Here is a 22,399-nt window from a genome sequence, read left to right on the forward strand (position 1 = left end):
AATGGGAAGCAACATTTGAGTATCTGGAAAGCAGCAGAGCAATATCAGTTTGTTCACCAAATAGCTCATTACTCTGAGGGAGAAGGTCCACAGCTGTTCTGTATATTTCCCCATGAATGCCAAGATAGTCGGAGACACTGTGTTCTATGCCTTGTTACCTGCTGTTACCCAAGAAGCCTTGAGTTACTTTCTCAATTTCTTTCCTGTTGTCATTTAAGCATTAAAAAAATGCTATTCTAAATTGCCAAAAATAAATTTGACTACAAAGGTTTCCGCTCCTTTTTCACGCTTTAATTTTGCCATGCCTTCTCTTAAAGGAAGTCCAAGTACCAGAACAGGTGCCCCACTGATAACCTTTCTAATTGTGTTTCTACTTGCTCATTCACAAAGAAGCAGGACTTAACACCGTGGCAAACAGGTTAAGTCATTTTAGTCCTTGTCTTCAGATCTTCTTTAATTTGATGTAGTTTATTCCTTAAGAAAGGGGGAGGTCAGGCAGTCAGCCTCTTACACAGCACTGCCAGTCTTACTCATCCTGAGTTTACAAGGACAAAGCCTCTGGCTGAAATGCAGCTGGTGGGGCACTAGAGATCTGTGAAGCTGACTGTGGCTCTACATTCAGTGACCATGCAATCCTGACAAGAAGATTCTGCAATGATTTTGTTGGGGTTTTTTTTGCATTTGAGGACAAAAACGAAGAGTCCTGAATGGTGAAAGAATTGCTGCTTTTTCTGGACAGTATGACTCTTCCTAGCATTCTGGAAATAGAGAAAACAGTCTCTTGAGTGAGACTGAAGTCACACCTTGGTAGCAGGAGCTGGTATAAGATCAAGGCCACCTCAGATTAATGTAAGCCTGTAGAACTATTTGAACTTTGCCTTGCATAATGATACATATCTACAGAAAGATCAAACAGTCCTTTCTGCCTTATTGTTTTAAGATTAAATCAAGAAAGAAAAACCAAAAAAGAATGCATGCCACTGTAAGGGGGTAAGAAACAGCTTTGTTTATGGATATCACATCATGCCTTTGGTATTAACCATACTTGCTGAGTAACAGAGGAGTCTTAATGCACCACAAGGTGCTCCTCCTCACTTCTCCACTACTGCTGACAATTCAGAGGTAGTTCAGGTAATTTTATCTCCAGAGAACTAAACAGTCTGTTCTTATGGACAGCACCAAGTCTCCCTGCTGTTGTTTTCAGCATGGTGTTTCAGCAGCAGTACCAGGTGTGCTGAAGACTGCAGAAATGCCAGGATTCTTTGCTTTGATAGCATCTTCTCTGTGCCAGCCTCTAGCATTCTGTCTGCTAGGTATAATACCAAATAAAGTTTATTTGTCTGGTATTAAAACAATAGCAGTCATCTCTTCAGTATCTGAAAAGGCCTTTATGAATTACTTATAAAGCCTTAACCACGTGGTTTCCACAGTTCAACAGCATAGTGCCACTGATTTCCCACCACTACTCAGTATGTAAACCCTCTGTAAACCCAGTGATGCTCAGTCTTGAAAGGGAGAGATGACTCGGATCACGCTGGTCACAGTAGGCTTGCAGCAGAAACATTCTAAGAGTTCCAAAGGTTTTATAAATCCTTGAAGGACTAGAATTGGAGCTAAAAATACATTTGCAACATGAAAAAAACCAGTTAAAGAGAAAAGATGATATCTGCTCCTCTCTCTAGGTCTTTGTACAGCACAGAACTCCCTTCTAAAAAATTCCAGTTTCTCACCCATGACACAATACGCACCATAAATGATGTCTTTACCTGAACATTGCACTATTTGAAATAGATCTCTTTCTCTGGGTTAACTGAAAATGCAAAGATTTTCTCCAAAATAATTCAAGTAACAAATTAGAAATTGCCTAGTTATTTTGTTTTCAGATAGGGTTGCTGAGCTATTAAGAATTAGGCAATCTAGAGGGCTGGGTTTTTTATTTGGTTGGTTGGGTTTTGTTGGTTTTGGTTTGGTTTTTTTTGGGAGAGGAGGGGGGTGTTTGTTTTGTTTTTTAGTTGACTGTCATGTCAACTTTGTTATACCACTAGAAATGCACAATTATCACCTGCTCTGAGAATCCTCTCACCACCTGCCTCTGCTTTAGATTGCTTTCTCCATCAAGGCCCGCTGTGTCAATGTAACAGATCCCATCCGGATCACTAGAATATAACAGCACCATGTCAGCAGGAATTACTTCGTTACGTGAAAGCCGGATGAAGTCCCCAACATTGACATTTTTCCAGCATTCATCCATGTATTTCTTCTCCTTCCTGAAAAACATATAAAAACCAGTATTTTTTAAAAAATTTTTTTACAAACACATAAACTGAAAGCTCAGAGAAACACTCTATAACTAGAAAATTTCTCTAATAGTTAATTTATGCTTCCAAGTAATTAAAAAAAACTCTGATAAGATGGTCCGTTAGCTCAAGGTGAATATAATTACAAAGAATTAGCTCTGGGGTCCAAGCCCTGTTTTTCTGGGAATTACATTCCAAGCACCCTCTCAGAATTATTTTAACTCTATTTAAAATTCAGCCCACTTGTTTCCGGTATTTTCACTATTCCAGGAAAGCAAACAGTGTTTTCAGGATTTCTCTTTGGGTCACCACTTTCTCTTGCAATCATGCAACCAAGAACAGCAAATCTTTTTCCCTTCTGATAGGGCCTTTCAAAAACGTCTGTCTCCTGAAATAATTAATATCTAGCAGTGAGCAAAGAATATTCAGCAACCACTTCACTGATGCTCTGAATATAAATACCTGTATTTAGAGGCTTTAAAAATATTTTTTCTATTAATTTTGAAGATAAGGTACTAAGACTCCCTAATACCCCAGGAAGTCAACAAAAGCTCAAGCCTACCAGCACTGAGTTGAAATTCTTTATTAATAGGTACATTGTGCCTGGATATTTCATAAGTTTGAACTGTTTTCTACTTTTCATTTATAGCTACCGTTCTGTCCTCAACTGAGATGAAGAATCTTTCTTTTATGTAATCACAGCAGCTGTGCTTACATAGAAGGAAGCTGTGATTGTGCAAACACAATCAGGTTTAGGGCAGTGAGTAGGATGCAAGGTAACAAGGGCTGCTTGGTGAGCCAGCTGGAGGCACACAGTCACACGCTACTGCCAATAGGGGCGATGAAACACCTACAGTTGCTGTTACAACCACTGCACGGGTCTGGATGCAGGATGATTTTGCACGAAGTATTACTGCCTTCAGTGACTGTCTGGCTTTTCTGCCTTGCACAGCCTAACCCAAGAGCTATGTTTAAAGAGAGGAGCATGTACTCTCTCCGCAGTCTTTGCTTCTCAGTCATCCAGACTGGGATGTAGCCCGGGCTGTGCTAGGGCTGTCTTGCACGTTGTGTCTCCTTCCCTGCTTCTCACTGCAAGCTGGCTGAGCAGCACACCCACACCCAGGGGTAGGAAGTGCGCCCAGCTTCTACAGCGCCCGCATAAACTTCACAACATGGCCATTGTTTGAACACTGGCACTTATCTACTAGCTTTAATTGAAGTGCTACCTATGTAAAATGTGTCTGATAAATAGTGAAACAGAAGCAGACACTTCTAATGACAAAGAAAATGTCAGAAAAATATTCCCTGTATCAAACTTTGCTCCCATCCCTTTAAGACCTGCATTATCTGACAGTACCCTTTAGAAAATGCTTGTCTACAAACAGAAGGCACAAAGCCCACACAGTTAATTGGTGTACTGATGACACTTTCTCCAGTGAAGATAAGGTAGAGGCTGTTATATTGTTTTCAAAGTGCAAACAAAGCAAAAACAGGAAGCAACAAATGCTGACATAAAATTAAACCAATATAAGCCACATCTGTTTTCTCCTTAAGATGCTCATCACTACTTTTCTACACAGATGAAAAACTGGCACAATGGAAAGTATGTAGAACTTAATTAAAGCTACAGCCATGTCTATCACAAGATGGATAGATTCAAACAACACTACAGGAATTTTTTCATACCAGTACCTTTCCTTGAAAAGAAAAAAAAAAAAAAGAGTTGAAGGAAAAATTTCTGAAGTAAATTAACAAAAAACCACCTAGTAACAGAGGTAAAGAGGAAAAGGGAAAGAAGATTTGCTGAAACAGGATGTGACTCTCAGTTACTGCAGGTATGACTTAAACTTTGATAGCTGCAAAGGTGCTGACAAAGTAAATCTACTCAGGAGACTGAGCGAGCTGAAAACTAGTTGATCTGTTTTGTTGTTTAGAACCACCTCTTGGGTATTGAAAACTACATCAGCATAACTTTTTGTGTAGTCCAATTTACCCCATTATGAAGGCCAAGTAAGTCCAATTAGGGTTCAACACCAACTGGAGCAGAATGCCTGGGTCAGTCCACAACACCACCCTTTTACCTCGCCCTCCAAACAGGATGGAAAGGATTTGAGAACCCAGGAGGGCGGTGGGAGAAAATTACTTCCACAGCCAGCTTGTATCTAGAAGAGTTAGAGGAAGGATGGAAACGGAAAGGTAAGCAAGACAAAATAAGCTCATACAGAAAGCAAGCAACGGCATCGCTAATGTAGTAAGATAAAAATATCAGGTGAAAAGTTGTCAACTTCTGCCACTATCTTCTACAGGAAATTTTCAAAGTGAATTTGAATTTGCAAAACCACAGAAATATTTGGAAATTAAAGATTTTGTGACAAATAATAATAATAAACCAGAAAGACTTATCTCTTACCTGCTATATACTTTGGTTAGTAAGTTGTTTATCTGTTTATCCATTTTGTACTTTGAGTAATCTTCCAGACCATCTTTCACTGCAATAATTGTCAGAACTGCTACTAGAGGTAGCATTGTAATTTCTTTCTGGAAGGCTTCCACCAGAGGAACCCAATTTAGGACAACTAGAAATAGGAAATACAAATTGGCAACTCTGAAAAAAATAGAAAATATGGAAGTTAGCTGTGCCAGCAGACGGACAGTGGTGCTAGCAGACAGTCATCCTTATTCCCCCACTTCATGCTATACAGACACTTAAGTTAGCAGTAATTTAACTTTTCTTCACCCCAACTGCAATTTAAGTATCCACAATGCTGTTTTCACTCTCCAGTCAATAGATTACTTAGCTGCACACTTGCTTAATATGCATGATCAGAAAAATGGAGAAACAAAGAATTTTCCTATATTTTCAAACTTGTCCTCCAGACATGTCTTCTAGTAATGCTTGGGTGAACTTGCACTCTCTCAAATTTCCAGGTCTTTTAAACTTAATTTTATAAATTTCCTGGGGGAGATGATACATTTTAAAAGGGAGCCATCTTACAACCTCCCTGCATAACTTCAGAAATTAGCAGTCCTCCAAGCATAAGGAGGAAAAAAATTGGCAACAGACATGAAAGAAGGGGAAAAATACATTTGCAGGAAATGAGCTGAAAATCCTACTGCAGATTGCTCTGTGGCAGTGCTCCAAGAGTAAGGAATATTTCAATAATCTGAAGAACAGAAGTAGTGGAAATTACATAAAATACGGAGAAAAGGATAAGCCCAACACTAGTGATTCTCAAGAGAATTTGGCCACATAACACAGATCTCTTCAGAAGTGATAGGCAGGTCGAGAGGAAGAATAATTTTTGAATACCTGTCTATATAGTAACACACACATTTAAATAAAAGGATTCCACTTCAGGAGATTTATCACGATCAAAAGGAGTTCTTTACCTGTGAAACTGTTCAAACAAATTCTGTGGTAAAAAATTCAATAAAGTATACTTAGTAGTCTGTATTTTGTTGTTCATGTACAGTTTTGATACTTTTTCATACTCTTCCTTAAAATGTCCCAAACAGGGTATTACTATCCTATGTTTGCCAATAGTTTTGGATGATTGATAGCACTTGTTAGTTGAATTGTTGCTGCTGCTACTTTCTCCACCCTCTGTAGATATCAGTCGCTGCCAACGGTATCGGGCCCAGCGGATGGGATCTGCCATTGCACTTGAAACGCTTTATAATCCAAGAAGCGTCCTCTATCTAGAAACATATGAAAATACAGCAAGTTAATAATTCTGTAAAGGCTTTTCAACTAAAAAGTCACAGTTACAGATTTAAATAAGCCTAGGAAAAAAGTTATTTCCATATTTTCACTTAAAAACCTCAGACAGTTAAGTGAGGTCAGGAACCTCTGCTTCAAAGGTTGAACTTATCTGAATTTCACCCACCCTTTCAGGATTCTAGAGTTTGATTCCTCTGTTTAAAATGCACAACATTTTTGTAATAGCACCTCATGCAAGCAGCCTGCCCACCAGTTTTTCGTGCTGTAGTACGGTGAGAAAGCAGAGAAACTGTTAATTCTGCAGAGAACAGCATTTTGAACGGAATCCTTATCTCAGACACGGCAGTCCGTGCCAATGGTTAACAACCTTTATTAAATCAGGAGTTAACGATATAGCAACAGGCATCTGAGTACAAAGTGAGGAATTGCCAGTGAAAGGCATTAAGGAGCTGTCATGAATATAAAAAACCTCTTCCTGTTAAACTAGAAACAGGTTTGAGAATTTTTACCAGCTGACAGAGGATGAATAAACTTCATGCCAATGCTTCTCTTCTATTCACCTCAGCTAAGCCCTAGCAATCTACCCAGGAATTTGTTTTCCTAAAGAAAGCTGGAGTTCATAGATATATGTGATACTGTAGCAAACCAGCCAGTGCAGGCAGAAGAGGACTTTTACACACACAAACTATGCTTTAATAGAAACTCAAAGCTTCTGTTTTTTACAATTCACGACAAATTTTCACAATTAATAGTTGCTACATTTCTTGTACTACTTCTTCCATAGAACAGCTTATCTTAGATTTGTTTAAAACTATAACTTGCATGAGCCCCAAATCATCAGTACACCTAATTCTCACTGCAGATTACTTTCCTTCCATCTGGTATCTTACTAACTGCATACATTATAGCAAAATTTTTTACTAAATCTTGTTCCTAAATTCCCATACAAAAGCTGCCTCTAAAGCTTCCTGGGTCTTTCTAAATGAAATCTCTTTACTACAGGCTAGCCTACGCAGTCATCAAGCTAATCCTGATTTTGGCTGCAATGAACTCAGACTTCCGTTCACGTGCTATCTCTCTGCCATGGACAAATGCCACTCTGTTCTGCTCAGATTCCTCAAAAATGTTGCTGTAAAAAGTAATTTTCAAAACTATTGATTCAACACTATCACATCTCTTACATATCTTCCTTGATTTTTCCTTTCTCCCATTACAATTGCAGAAAACTTGAAACATGGGCACAGTATCCTCAGTAGGTCCTCTGGCAATGAGGTAGTATTAATATATATACATCAACCCATTCTGTTCTTAAAAAGAAGATCCTGCAAACTTCCTAAAAAGCCTGGTTCACTGTGTCACTACCCTTTTGCTTTAAAGCTTTCCCCTAATGTCTAACTAGTCTCTTCCTCTCCTCAAACAGCTGACTGTTACAATCTTAATGTCTTGGAAGACACATACATGAAACTTGTGTTTTTCTTCAGAAACCATGATCTGCCTGTGAAGGGAGAAGAACAAGGAGAGGAAAACAAACCTCTATACAGCATCTTCTCTCAGCATCTGCTGGCAGGTCCGAGTGAACTACTGCTCTCCCAACGCCCTTCTGCAGTGTGTCCCCGGGCAATGTAAAGGATCGGTCTGAGAAAAAGAGACTTTCCTCTTTTTCAGTGCTAAAGCTTGTGGACCCAGTAACTATCAGCCTACCAAAGGCTGCACAGGAAGGCAGTTATGCCGGGGACTTCTCAGAGAAACAAGAAGGAAGTTGTGAAGGTTTTCCAAAATATATGGCATCCTCTTAATTTCACAAAATGTAACACCTTCATATCCTCACTCTCCCTAATCCTACTACCCGGGGGACAGTCCCCAGCGGGACTGCCCTCTGCATAGAGGCTACTGTCCCATTTTAGTCAGGGTCCACCTTTCCTCCAGAGATGGAAGCTCTGACATCTAGAAGCAGCTACTTCACAACAGAGAACTACTTTTAAGATATGGCTACCATAGAGTCAGACATATTCAGAACATTCTATGATTCTATATGAATACTGATCTGTACGTACATGAAAGACATGTTTTTATTCACTTGCACTGAGTCTGAGAACAAGTCTAAAGCTTGGAAGGTAGCCAGGTCTTGAAAAATATTTAGGGATCGCAGAACATGCTGCTAGTGGAGTCCATACTCGGCAATGCAGGGCTCTTCCATACACCTAGAGCTCCTAAAAACCAAATGAACACTGACCCATCTACATGAGCCAGGACTGAGTCAAAGAACAAAGTATTGAACATTGAAAAATTTTAAGAGCTGACTGGCTGAAAAGAGGTACTTTCTTCTTCTGCAATCACAAATTTGGGCAGTTCAACTCTTTAAAAAAAAACCCCAAACTTCTACATTTTGGATGGCACCCTTAAGGCTCGGCCATTTTGGGGAAACAACACTCTCCTGAATTGTCCCTGCTGTGGTAAATCACTAATTTCACAAACAGACGTTATGCAATGAAGGGCCTTTTTAAAGAAAGTTCTGCTTTAATTAACAATGCAGTGGATTATCGGGGAGAGTTTCAACATGATTTCTTCTTTGTCCTATTAAATTTATTGGTCTCTTTCAAGCCTCCACCTTTAGGATGAATCAGAGTGTGTCAACCATATTTTTGCTTTAAATTATAATCCTTTGCCCAAGTGCAGTAATCTGACATATCTCTACATACTGTTACAATGTGCAATATCCTTGTAAAGACGTAAGTAAATGAACACTACAAAATTTTTCAAGATGCCATATGAGCCTGGTATTTGAGAGCAGATTAGATTTGCAGAGAAAATCATGTTTGTTCTCATAACACCATCAAACAAACATCTTACACTGGTGAGTTTTATGACCAGAAGAAGCAGCAAAAGTAAAGAACTTCCTTCCCAAAGCAAACTCCCAAGGCTAATGGGAACATAAAGGCTTTAAATGGCAGATCCTGTTCACTCAGTGAAAATTATATAGGCAAAATAACCTGTACAGCTAGATCAACTTTAAAAGCTTAGGAATTACACTATCAGTAACATGCAAATAAAGATGGTGTGCTGGTTTGACTGAAAATGGGTTAACTTTCTTCATGCAGTTAGAAACCCTTCTTTTTCATAGCTAGAACACTCGCTATTTGGACTTAGTTTGAGAACAAAAAGTTAACAGCCCAGCACAGAGTTAATGTTTTTAATTGCTCTGTTCTGAGAGCCAAGGACATTCTGAGCGCTCTGCCCACAGGTGTGAGGCGGCTGGGAAGGGAGGCATGGATGGGGCAGAGCTTGACTGACATCCAGACTGGTCAATGAGAGTATTCCATCCCATTAGCACCATGCTTCAGATATAAGGAAAGTTGGGCCTTCCTCTCTTTTCTCTTCCGCTCTCTCTGGGGCGCAGCCAGGGGAGTTTCAGTAGGGACATTTAGTCTGGCCTTTTGCCATTTTTCAGAGGCCTCTGGGCTTTTCTGTCTTTTTTTCCTCTTTTTTTTTTCCTCTCCTTGGGAAAAGAGAGTTGAGAATCAGGAAAAACCAAAGAGAAAACCCGTCAAGTTTCAAAACCTCCTAAATTCTAACTCTTTTTGGTTTTTATAATTTATTACCTTTTGTAGCATTTGATACCTGGTGACCACTGTTTAATTTAAAACAAAACAAAAGTAGTGAGGGAAGAGTGCTGGACATTTTAACATGACAGCATGTCAAGATAGAATTCCTCATCCCTGGATCTGGAGCCAAAGGTTTAAACTGTATAGGCAGAGTTGCTGAAGAGCAGTCACCCCTCACCGCATACGCATTGCTGACTCCTGACACAGCTCCAAAACCTCTGCCCCACCCTTCCTCATCCTCCTTCAGAGCAGCAGAGCTTAAAAAGGGACAGGAAACCTCAGATTCAGTTGTGTGCACTGCATATTTCTGCTAGTATCCCCAGCATTTTATTCTAACTACTTTTAGGAAAACTCTGAAGAAGATTGTATGGACGAGAAATAACCAACACAATACCATCGCAAGCACACCACATTGGAAACACTGTAATATCCTACGGTCAAAAAGGTGAATCAGACAATTAACCAGCATCTTGGGAAAAAAAAATAACTGGATCTCATTCTCTGCCACAACGCCCACTGACTCACCTGGGATTTGAGTGACCTACTGTTTGCAAATGAAGTTTGGTTTTTTTTTGGTTTTTTTGGAGTTTTTTTAAATCATTTGCATTTCCATTTTAAATTATGAGTTTCAAACTTCAGAAATCTCTTTCACATTTTTTTCCTCTTTTGAATTTTTTTTCTTCTTCACTAAATTTGGATTGTAAAGTAATAAGCATCTTTTCCTTGGTTAGCTAGAAGGAGGTCAAAAGGAGATTCATCAGCTTCATGTTAGATGTTGTAAAGGATGAAGTTGCTGATGATCAGATAAAAGCTGTTTTAAACATTTTTTCTAAGAAATACCTTAAACATTATTTGACCCTCTTGTCATGTCATTTTTCATAGTAAATCTTGACTTCTCCGCTAATGTGAATTTAAAGTTGTAATACAAACCAGCAGATGTTTCTTTAAACACTGGCAAAAGACCCACAAGATGAGTTACTTTGAAGCAGTATCTTTAAAGGTTTATTTTTAAAAAATAAGTTTATGTTATTAAACCCCCAAGAATAATGTTTGCGTATTTGGAAACAGGAAACCTAAATGACCATATTCTAAGTTTTCAGGACAGCATCACACAAGCTAGACTCTCTTTTCATTTTCACACTATATAATCAAGTGAACACCACTTGATCTTGCTAACGGCAATAGCTCACGTAATCCACGTAATCCAGACATGTCTTACTTGCAAAAAGGCAAGCTTTTGGAGCAAGCTCACTAACAGCACATGATCACGATGAAACGCAGAAGAGAATTATCTGACACTGGACATATCACATGCTTTCCCTCTGCCTCAGTTCCCTTATGTACTCTGATTCTTTCCTCTTCTCATAAAGCACTCTGAGATACGGAAAACTGGAAGGACTAGATATGGTTAACATCCAACAGCTGGTTGTCAAATCTTTGTAAAAGCAAGGCACAGCAGTGTCATTTTCACTCACAGGACAGATCAATACTATATACTACCCATGTTGGACCATCCTATATCCCAAGAAAAAAAGCCTTTAATAACTCTCTGCTAGTGGCAATTCTGAGAAAACTCCTATTGTTGTTTTATTTTCTCATCACTTGCCTTTCACTGTCTCTTTTAAGCTCTGTCAGCTTCCAATTCTGTGAAGTATCACCTTCATATCCGCATGCAAGCCTTTCCTCCTAGCTTTCCTGCAGGGAGATGGAGCTGAGTTTAAAAACTCCTTAGTTCCAGTAATACTACTTGGTAGCCTTTGGCAAATCACTTGGCAATCACTGACCTCTCCCATACCAGATTCTTTCCCGAGATTGCCTGAAAAACAGTGTAGATAATTTAGCCAATGTTTATACTACTCTGGAACTGCACCTTACAATTATGTTGTGGTCATTTGCTCACATGTCACATGAAGTGCCCTGCCGTTTACCCTGGCTTCCCTTGACCACTTCCTTCCTCCGTTCTGGCAACATCCTTTTCTTTTGCTGTGACCTTCAAATAGTTAGTCCTTGTCCTTTCAAAAAATTCTTTGTTAAATACACCTGACATATTTCACAAGAATATTACTGAGACCTCTGGCACATGCAAGCATATAGTGTGTGCTTCTATCCTGTTCCTGCTCAGGCACAGTCTTTGGACTTAATGCGCAGGAGGCCTTCTGTGTCAGCTGGCCCTGCTTCCAGTAGGAAGTAATCAATCGATTCTTGGCAAGCATAAGTGCAATCACTATAATTGCATTATCTTACCTGAAAAATGTCTACAGCACCTAAAAAAGCAGCAATTCAGACAACACATCTCTTCAGCAACACCACTTTTCTTAGCTCCCTACCTGAATGTTTCAGGATGTTCTGCAGGTCTGAGACTCTGGGGTGACCAGGAAAGATAAAAAATACTAACCCAGATTGAGGTGACACTGCACACAGCTGTGGAAGAGTGGATCATCCCTGATCCACACAAAGTCCCATTTAATCCTCCTAATAAGTGTTGCTTGCACAGGCTCACTAGCATTTGTGTCACTACATTACAATTGGAGTACACCCTCAGAACTATACAGGCTAAATGTTAAATATGCCTCCTAATCATCTTTGAAAACTCAGACCTATTAGACAACAGAGAAGCTTAAGGGAGCTGTGGCCTCAAGTTTAACTTACACTCTGAAGAACAAATACTTCTTTCCTCCTAAGGTTTGCTACTTTCTCTGTATCATGCAATTTCACAAGTTTGTAACATGTCTTTGAAAGCCAACATGAAATCTGCAGAGACACCCTAATATGCTAAATAGATCTGGATAAGAGACTTGTGCTGCCAATTTATGGAACAGCCAAAAACCTGCAGGAATCAAAACTTCAATCATAAGAAAAATATGTGGTTATTTGTAACCGTGTATTCTGAGTTATATTCATAAAGTCTGATTTAGCATGGGTGACACTGAAAACCTTCAAGCCTTGAAATGCCTGATCTTGGAAAGGAAATTTCTTGGTTGTGTGTACATTGTCAGCCATCCACAGGCAGCTCTTCACAACGAAAAAACAATCAGCAGGCTGCATTAAAATGCAGGAAGTGCCAAGGCCCTGACACAAGGTCAATCACAAGGTAATTTAATTGTAAACCATACACACAGCCATGCCAATTAATGTACTGCAGTGTGGGAGCAGCACATAAAAGCTGAAAATCTCCTTGACCATGGGTGAGTTATTTAGGATGCAAATCAGACCTTGTACCTACAGACATAACTGAACCACACAATACCAGATTTCAGGTTTGAAACCCAGATGAATCATGGATTTCTGGTTACCAGGTAATCAGTTTGAAAATAAAACTGAAGACTCTGCAGAGCTATGATTTGTGCAAACATTTTCCATCCTCTTCTCCATTGATCAGAAAAGTTCTGCTTTATGCCCTGTTCTCATGTGCCACATGGGTCTCTCACAACTATAAAACAAAACCTTCCACATTAAGTCTTACTCTTTTATGACCGTTTTTTCTTTCAAGTGTAGCTTCTGGCCATGCAGCATTTAATCACTGCAGATGCTTTGATATGTGTGAAATTCACATTCATTTCACAGTTAGACTTAAGGTGTGGGCCATGTTAAAAAATTGATACTGGTGTTGATCGATGCAGAAGGATACAATTTTTTTGTAGTCAGTGTAGGCTCCCTAAGTTACAATAAATAGTTTTAAAGGAAATGGATCCATATTGGCAGTATTGCTGGTTTTTAACTATGCTGATTTTTTTAAAGGGCCAAAACACTGTTGTGTAGACAAGGGCGAGGGTACTCATTGAAATTTTTAGTAAAAGTAACTGTTACAGCAAGAAACTGTATTTGAGTTCCCAAAATCCTAGGTTAGGTCTCTGAATAGTCCTATTCTTCTGGCTTACTAAGATACCCACTTTATCAGCTTTTCAAGAGTTCCAGAAACTCTTAAGGCATCCAGAGAGGCTTTCAGGTTTAATGCTCTAGGATTCTTCAAAGGATCTGGGAAAGGAGGTTATACATAGGACTACAAAAACAGCACAAGATCAAATTAAAAAAATCCTCCACAGCTCACTTCAAGTGACTATACTAGATTTGATATAATTTTAAAGACCACCTGGTTTTAAACAGACTTCTCTGTCAACACTGGAAGCCAGAAATGTCAATGTGACACGTGTGGGCATAAGCTGAGCTACTTAATATCTAGATAACTAAGGGCAGCTAAGCCACCAGAAGTACAGATTTCCATGAAAGTCTTCAAGTACTGTGCAGACATAGATGGCTCATGTCAAGGCCTGTGGCAGTGCAGCTTCACTGGGTTTCAGCCAAACAGATTAACGCTACCTTAAGCACACTGCAATAATACTTACCGCAAGTGTATCTTAAATGAACAAATCACATACAGCCTTCTGATTTTTAAGAAGCTGAAAAAGATGTGAGATACTTGCATATTTCAAAGGGATGGTAATGTTACAGCTGAGAGCACCTTAATTGTCAATGCTGTTGTGCTGATCTAGTGGATTTGTGTTGTAGGTTCAGCAACAACTGCTGTGCATAAACATAGCTCTTACTTTCTATCAGCAAAGCATCTTCCTCACATGCAGTCCAGCTGCAAGTGACAGTGCTGTTTTAGAACATAAGCTGTGCATCACATTTTTTCCTTGGCTTTTTAAAATTTTCTGTGGGAGATCCCTTCAGAGAAGCAGTTGTGAGGGTCAGACTCAGACTATACAGGTGTCTAGTTTTCCTTTCAGTCTCATGAAATCCTTTATGGTACATCTATATATTTTAATATTGCTGCTTCTGCCCTTGCCTTTCTTACTCATCTCCATGTCCATTATCTTTTTACCTCTCTTCCAGGACAGTTTATTGTACTCAGATCTTGAAGACTTCACATAATATTTCACGACACTGATTTTAATTATTAGCTATCCAAGACAGGAATTGTGCATTGTCCCTGTACTTGGAACACATGAACGTATTTTCATTTCACTAATGTGACAACAGAAGGTATGCCAGTATTTATATCCATTTTAAACAGCATATCAGTACATATTGGTGGTTTCTGACTTTATATGGACAAGACAGGGCTTTTAAGTGTCATTACAGAAACCACAATTAGGTGTCATATAGGCAGTCATCAGCCACAACACTGTTCAACAGAATTCAAGACAGCACTGAACATAATTCTCCAACACAGAATTTTTTTTTTTTTGCAACAGTGAATTTTTGACAAAACTGACTCTTCTATAACCTCAGGAATACAATCAGATATTCACCATGGAGCAATAAAACCTGTCTACTGCTTGGGGATGTTTTGACAGGAATAACCTGTGAATCTATTTTAACCACTAGGAAGTTTCTGCAACACTACAAAACTTGCCTCTTGAGAGGACATTTCAGGCTTGCAAGAGAGAAGTGTCCTATTCAGGGCTCAACTACAAATGTGTACGTTTAAAAGCTGTATTATTAAAAATGAAGCCTAAAGGTATAGGAGCCTAGAAAAAATGCAGAGGTTAAGAATGCTCAAATTCTGACCCTAGTAACCACAAAACTGTTTGAGGCACTATCTTTCGCAGTGTCATGAATAGCTGAACTGATTTTAAAACTAATACTGAAAGACTTTGCTCTTGCTTCTCCTACCTCCTGCTCCTGGCTTCACAATCCATCTGACACCTACTGAACCTGGTTTAACTCACTGATCTGCAAGACCTTTTACTAACTCAAAGACAATAACATTATTGGATTTCGTGATCCAGCTTACAGCTGTGAAAGTGCTCGTGCTGGCGCAGGGAGGCAGGACAGTAATGTCTGTAATCAGTGAGTGTCTTTGTGTACTTAGGGCACTCAGTCCTGATTTTGGTCTAGTTTTCGTTAGAAATATCAGCTGTGGCTACTTGCCTTTGAAATCCAGATCATTCACAGCAGTGGCAATTAACAAAAGAATGTGATCCTTGTCTGACAGTACTTGCTTTTGCTCCTGTAGAAGGTACTGCCCACAGACTAACTATAAGGATTCATGCTAAAATGATGGCTTCGGACCAGCTTTTGGGGCACACAAAGGAGTGAAGAGAATTAAATTCCACTCTGATCTTAGGGAAACCATCTAGTGCCTCTCTTCTGCAACCAGGGTAATGACACTACTGTTATCTCATGGTGATGATATGAAGATAAATATGTTTTTAAATAAGCAGTTTGCCAACACTGTGGTCGTTGGGGAGATGTGAATACCCCATACATATTATTTTAGTATAAAAATAAGAGACATTTTTATATTAAAAGTACATTTTTTTCAGTAGCTGTACTTCTAACAGAACAGTAATTTCCTTTCAGGAACTTTAATTTTTCTCTCCCATCCTTGTTAACTTTTTTCATTACTAAGCCCCGTAATTACTATTGTGGCCTAATCCTGTAACTGACCATGTGCACAACGCACCCCTCCATACTTTCCTGAACCCCCAGAGGTTTTCCTGTGACTTATATGAACCTAAGTCTCCTTCATTGCCTTAAATCTGTAAAGTACTTAAAAGCTTACACCCTTTCCCCCAATCACTGCCATAAACTATTAAAACAAAGGCTTTTGTTTCTGGAGCCAAGGTCTTAACTACTTTTTCTTTCTGGTCTGCTTCCAGAGCCGCTCAGTCGATGAGATTAACGTAGGCAGGGCCCAGGGAACACGTAAAAGCATTAACAGCACAAACCACCCCCTTCCCCTGCCCGCGACGGCCGCGGTACCACCGACCGTCAGCCGCCGGGTTTTGCAGGGGGGCCGGTTCGGCCGCCTCGACGCTTGCCTGGACCAGAGCCCTCCCGCCTTCAAAATGTCACCCAGGGTCAGGAAGGGGGGAACCTCCCTCCACATCAGAATCCGACGGGGAGGTGAAAACGGACGGCTCGGTTGTGCCGACCTTGCCTCTTCAGGCCGAGAACGCACCGCTTCGCGCTCCCCTCAGGCTGAGGGGCGGCACCTCCCCGGGCAAAGCGCCCGGGCCGCCGGCAGGGCTGAGGCAGCTGGCGCCGGGCCCCGGGCAGGGGCAGCCTCGCCTCCCTCCCCTCCAGGCGGCGGGGGGCACCGGGCTGCCCGCGGAGCCGGGGCCGCCCCCAAGCCCGAAGGCCGGCGCCTGCGACCCTCGCACTGGGGTGGCAGCCGCAAGCAACCCCGTTTGTCCCCACGGCCGTACGGCGACGCGGGTGGCTCCGCCACAGCCTCCCCGAGGAACAGCGCGGGTTCCCCGCGCGGCCGCTGCTTCCACGTTTCCCTCCCGTCAGGTCTCGGCCCAGGAGCCCCGTACCGGTGGAGCCCCGTACCGGTGTCCTCCCACCCACCCCGCCAGCCCCGCACCCGGCCCCGCAGGCTGCCTGCCTTGCCTGCCGCCCCTCCCGGCCCGGCCGGCTTACCGGAGGTACCGCGCACATCCCAGCGTCATGGCCGCGATTCCCCCGCCGCTCTCGCTCCGTCCCGGTGCCGCCCCGCCCCGCCGGTGCTGCCCGGCCCCCCGCGGCTGCGCCGCGCCCCGCTGCCACCTCCGCCTCCCTGCTACAGCGCCTTTGGCTGCTCCCGCACCTCACCCTGCCCGTACCGGCCTTTCGCCGCCCTTCTCGCCTCTGTGCCGCTCTGCTCTGTCTTTCCCGGGGACTGACTGAGGCAGGACCCGCCGGGCCTGGCTGCGGCGGGGGACCCTTCTGAGGGCAGCTCTGCCGCACACGCCACGGCCCCGGGTGAGGGGGCTTTGCCCATTGCCGTGGGGCCAGGCCTTTGGTTCTTGCTTCGGGAGGCGAGGTGGGTACGGCCGAACAAGCCCTTTCCCCAGGCCAGCGCGATGACTGCCCAGGCAAGGGGCTGCTGTGCCAGGCGTCTCCAGTTGTGCACCCGTGTTTCTCCAGCTGTGCTCAGGAGATAAGTTTTCAAAGTGAAAACCGAACAGAGCTGTGAAAAACGAACAGTCTACATCGACCGCTGCACTTGCCCATCCAAAGGTTAGTTATCATTTAAAGGCTTGCTTTTTCACTTGAGGCCTCAGCAGAGGGAGGCCATGGCAGGAGTGCAGCTGTGACAGAACCTGACGCTCTTGACAGCTTGTCCAGGAAATTCATTTTCTTGATCTTTTTGCCAGGACAGTTTGGCACTGAAGGCAGCTCAGCCTGTCTAAATCAAATTTCTAGCCACTGGGCTAATCAAGGTTAGCAAATACTCCCTCTTGTTTTCTAGGAAGTAAGCCTCTGGCTATTGAGAAACTGCCAAATTGTCATTGACAGCTCACTGCCATGAGGAACCTCAGTGCACTGTTTCATCAATAGCCCTTTTGAAGCTCCACACTGTCCTTTTTGCTCTTGTTGCCTTCCAGAGCACTCTTGAAGGCTGCTCCTTACGACGAAATCACGTGGCCCTTTACATGAAAATGAGAGGATTCCTACTCCAACACCATCTTCTGCTGAAACAGGAAAGAAAAAAAACCAACCAAAACCAACCAACCAAAAACCCCTCAAAAACCAAAAACAAACCAACAAACAAAACCCCAACCCAGAAAACGTTATTTGCAGACCCCCTCGGTCTCTCCTGCTGAAGTGTACTGGAGGGTTTACTGGCACCTGACTTGGCCATTACACATACTTGATTTCACTTTTATCCTTCTGTAGTACTGTCCAGTAGTACAAAAGGTCTTGATCCCAAGCATGCAAAGTAACCATCCAACACATCTGAAGTGTAATCAAACTGTCTTCTCCCGAGTATTCTGTGGAAGAGTAACTAGAAAGAAGACAGTCACCAGAGATAATACTTGGTTCAGAAATCTCACTGATAACTTTTCTGTGTGGAGGTAAGAACACCGTATGTCATCCACACAGATATATCCCTTTTTTTTTCCCTAGAGAGGTCTGCAAGTGTCTTTCATATTAACTACTGAGCCACCACATGAAAAGGGGAAACTATGGACACATGAGAGCCGTTGATCACTCCAGCACAGCTGAAGAACTCTTTGGTCTTCTGTGCTCCTTAAACCCTCTATCTGTTCATGTTTCAATATACTCTGCAAGTACAATCATGAACAGCTCATCCAGCTGTGCTCATATTTGCACTGGTTGGGACACATGAAAGAGAGGTACTCACATCATGGGAACTGTCAACTAAACGGGTTGGCAGATTGAAAATTTTCCCATGGATTTTTGAAGGAAGAGGGAAATTTGTCATAGCATGCTGCCAAACATTTCCCAGAGCACATCAAGTTAATGAAATGCTAGGAACCTGGGTATGATCTCCCAGACATTCCAGTGCCAAATCCACATAAATAGCAGTGCCAGTGGGGATTTGGGTTTGTAGACATAGATGGTTATCGTTACTGCAGTGTGGATGCTCCTGGACCAGCTTAGCAAGTACAAGGTGCATTCATATCAGGTCAGTGGATGTACCTGAGAGATCTGGTGTATATTTACAGTATATATAGTGACATACTATGATATACACACTGCTTTAAATATCTTTGAAGATGGAATAGCATATTAATCATAATTTGTAGCCAGAAAGGGACTTGATTATCACCCAGTAGTTTAATCACCTTTTCCTCCTTAGCTCTGCAGTAAACTCAAATAATTTAACTGTAGCAGAGATTTCACCAAAAACCTGAAATTTTAAATTATGCTGAATTATTGCTTACAAGATCATTGGCTAAATAATGTATTTAGAGTCCTAAACAATGTTATATGTGAAACCCCAATATTTTGCCAGTGCAAATTAAAGCTGTCTGTTGTGCATATGCACGAAGGTAGTCACTCACTACAAAATCCTCGGATATACTTCCTGACAGGACCCCAGCATAACTCAGTTTACAGGATGATCGATGCACAGTGAATGAGACAGCTGTTTATCTGTTCTAGTCTGTGTGTTCCTATAACCTTTATTTACCATGGACCATCTAAATCTGTATGCGTTTATTGATTTCCTTGTGAGGTGATTGCGTTCATCACTGGAGTGAGTATTTTATGAATATTCATGAATTTTCCTTCACAGCTCCCTGTGAGACCAGAAGGTATTACTACTTCCACGTTACGAATTAGAAATTGAAACAAGGGAAAGTAAACACCACAATGTGAAAGTATTTGCTAGTGATTCTAAGACTACATGCTCAGTTTGAAATATCTGACTTTTTTTTTTTTTTAAACATTTTTACAGTGCAAAATATATTCTGGATATATTATGCATGTTTTGCAAATCTGGAGAGAGGTAGAGTAGGTATGTAAATATTATCATGGGAACTTCCCTGAAAGGCACCTTCTGGGTCATTGAATCTATTCCCTTGTTATTGCAAGCATGCCATGTAATCTGGTTCATAAACTGACTGAGCTTTATCTTTAAAGTAATTAGGTATTTTGCTCATATTACCGTATTAGAAAACTGTTCAAGAGTATGGTTGCTGTGAGGGTTATGAATTTTCTTCTAGCTTCTAAACTCAATCTCACACCCATTTGCTCTTATACAAGCAGTGACCACTGTTTTAATGGTTTAAGTAGTTCTTTTTGTTCCTGGTGTTTATCCATCCACCTTTGTTTTGCTAAAGTAAACCAGATAAGAATGAATTATATCAAACCGAAGGAAGGCTAACTAAATTCATAATAAAAGTGTCCAGCCAAAGGTGTAACACAGTTTAACAAATCCATTCAGACCTCAGTTAATGTTAGATAAATTGCTGTGATGTAGTTTGGGTAGACAAGTTTTAAGGAAGTAGCTGACTGTAGTATTCACTCATGTAATCCTCACACTTTGCCTGTGGTTTATACTGTTACGTTTAGCCAGTTGCAGAATGCCAGGAATCAGGAAGCTTGCATTATATCCCAGTGCTGGAGAACCGTTATTAGCAGACAGTAGCAGTTATTATTATTGACTGATATTACTTACTGATATACCACTCAGTGTGGTTGGGCCATCATGTGTCACTAAGATGACAGGACTTTCGTTTTAGGAATTTTCATTCTGTTGCCCATTGTGCAGAAGGCAACTATCAACTGGAATTTAACAAGGAATCTGAAGTAGTCTTTCACTTTTAAAGGGCTCTGAATTACCAGGATAAGCAGAAAATCATCTTAAATGAGATATCATCATCCTACTGCAGCTCCTTATGCAGCAGGAATTTACCTCTTATCTTGGCATTAGTGCTTTCTACAACAGGGAAGCTGAATTGGTCATCTACAGTGAGACTCCAGCTTTAACAGCACAGGTTCACTATCCTGCTGAACTAACACAGGCCCTTGAATAAGACATAAAACTATAATTCTAAAGAAAAGGAACATGCCATCCAATGCTGCTACTTCTGAGCAGAAGGGAAAGTGCGTATGGTTGGAAAGCAGTACTAGCCAAGTGGAATTTCACAAAGACAGCTTTGATGCACTTGGATAAATTGCTTTATCCCTTCTTTTTCTGTTCACTGTGGTGTGGCAATTTCCTGTGGCTAATCTTCAGCCTTATCATATCTACAGCCATAAACCTGTTATTAGCTTGTTTACACTTCTACAGTTTTACTGTGCATCAGAACACTTTTGATATGCACTTCTGATATGCACTTATGTGCCTTCCTCTTCATTGTATATATAAGCAAGTTATTTGGTTGATTTTATCTGGTCCATGAAATAACTTTAATTCTGCATCTTCTTTTTATCAAACCACTCTATCAGCTAATAAAATGGGCTGAGTCAGTGATATCAGATTAACTATTTAGTAAATGTTGCTTTTTTCTTTCGTTGCTTGTAGAAAGTTATTGTCTGGGTTATAATTTTTCTCAAGCATTTTTTTCCATTCACTTTTTTTTTACCATTTTTCTAACTCATAATTTCTGCTGAACAAAATTTGTCTCTATTTTAACATAGTTACTTATGTCACAACTACAATATCAATTTCTTGAACAAATAAAAATAATCCAGCAGATGGATATGAAGATGCCACTTGGACTTCTGATTTTTTCCACAAGGGAAAATCCAAGGCTGTGTTTTTCATATGATGGTTAGTCTAATTTTAGGAAACCTAGTATCAGATCGAAAGTGTCCACAAAACACCACACTGATAAAAACTCGTTTTTATGGTTCGTATGTATGTAAACACTTTTGAAGGTGAAACTTTGTCCCATCAGACTTTATATCTGATCATCTTAGCTTCTAGAGCCAGTGCAAACCAAGATGAAGATAAAATTATAGACCAAGATAAAGACAAAGTATAGATCAAGACCAAGACAAGAACAAGTATGGCTTTAGCTAACCTGGAAGAAATGTTACCATATGTGTGTTTCTGATCCACTTGGGTAGCCCAGTCCGGCACAGTTCCATGATTAATTAATGAAAAGCCATGGCCACGGTAGAGATAACAGAGATTTATACTTTCAGTAATATCTGTAGGTCAAGTTCGAACTTAGAAGCAAGCGTAAGGTTTACTTTTAACTAATTCTATATGTGACGATATTAGAACAACTACTCTTTGCTAGTATTTTATGTCATATAATGCATTGTAGTTACCATATGAATGAAGAAATTATATTTTCTCCTTATTTTCCTCTTATAGGTAGAGGAACTATGTAAGCAAAACTAGGAAAATTAACTAACATAATTGTAAATTTTCTATTTTAAGTCACTCAGGATTTCTCCTGAAATATTCTCCAAACTGTGAAAGGAAAATGCTTTACTACATTCCTTACAGTGGCTTGTAGAAGAATGAGTAGACCATGTCTTCACAGTGCAAAGGGAAATTATATGGAGAGCTCTTCTCCAGAATTTGCTCCAGAGTAACCCTAAATAAAAGCAAATATCATCTAAGCTACTTCACTGAAAAT

The 22,399-nt window shown here is 40.8% G+C and overlaps 1 protein-coding gene across 2 annotated transcripts in view; it reads right to left on the reverse strand.

Annotated features, from left to right (window-relative positions):
- Window positions 1-5,969, reverse strand: part of ATP10D (ATPase phospholipid transporting 10D (putative)) — a 36,794-nt gene extending 30,825 nt beyond the window's left edge. The window contains exons 1-3 of one of the 2 annotated variants that reach the window (XM_065633520.1): window positions 5,688-5,969; window positions 4,708-4,902; window positions 2,192-2,267 (exon numbers count right to left, since the gene is read on the reverse strand). In XM_065633520.1, the coding sequence (XP_065489592.1) occupies window positions 2,192-2,267; window positions 4,708-4,902; window positions 5,688-5,956 (540 nt within the window). In that variant the 5' untranslated portion in view covers window positions 5,957-5,969. Of the gene's footprint in view, window positions 1-2,062; window positions 2,268-4,707; window positions 4,903-5,687 lie in introns of both variants that reach the window. The other variant, XM_065633519.1, reaches the window with a different exon arrangement.
- Window positions 5,970-22,399: the final 16,430 nt, after the last annotated feature.

This window comes from Caloenas nicobarica, chromosome 4 (assembly GCF_036013445.1).
Source record: "Caloenas nicobarica isolate bCalNic1 chromosome 4, bCalNic1.hap1, whole genome shotgun sequence".
Classification (NCBI taxonomy): domain Eukaryota; kingdom Metazoa; phylum Chordata; class Aves; order Columbiformes; family Columbidae; genus Caloenas; species Caloenas nicobarica.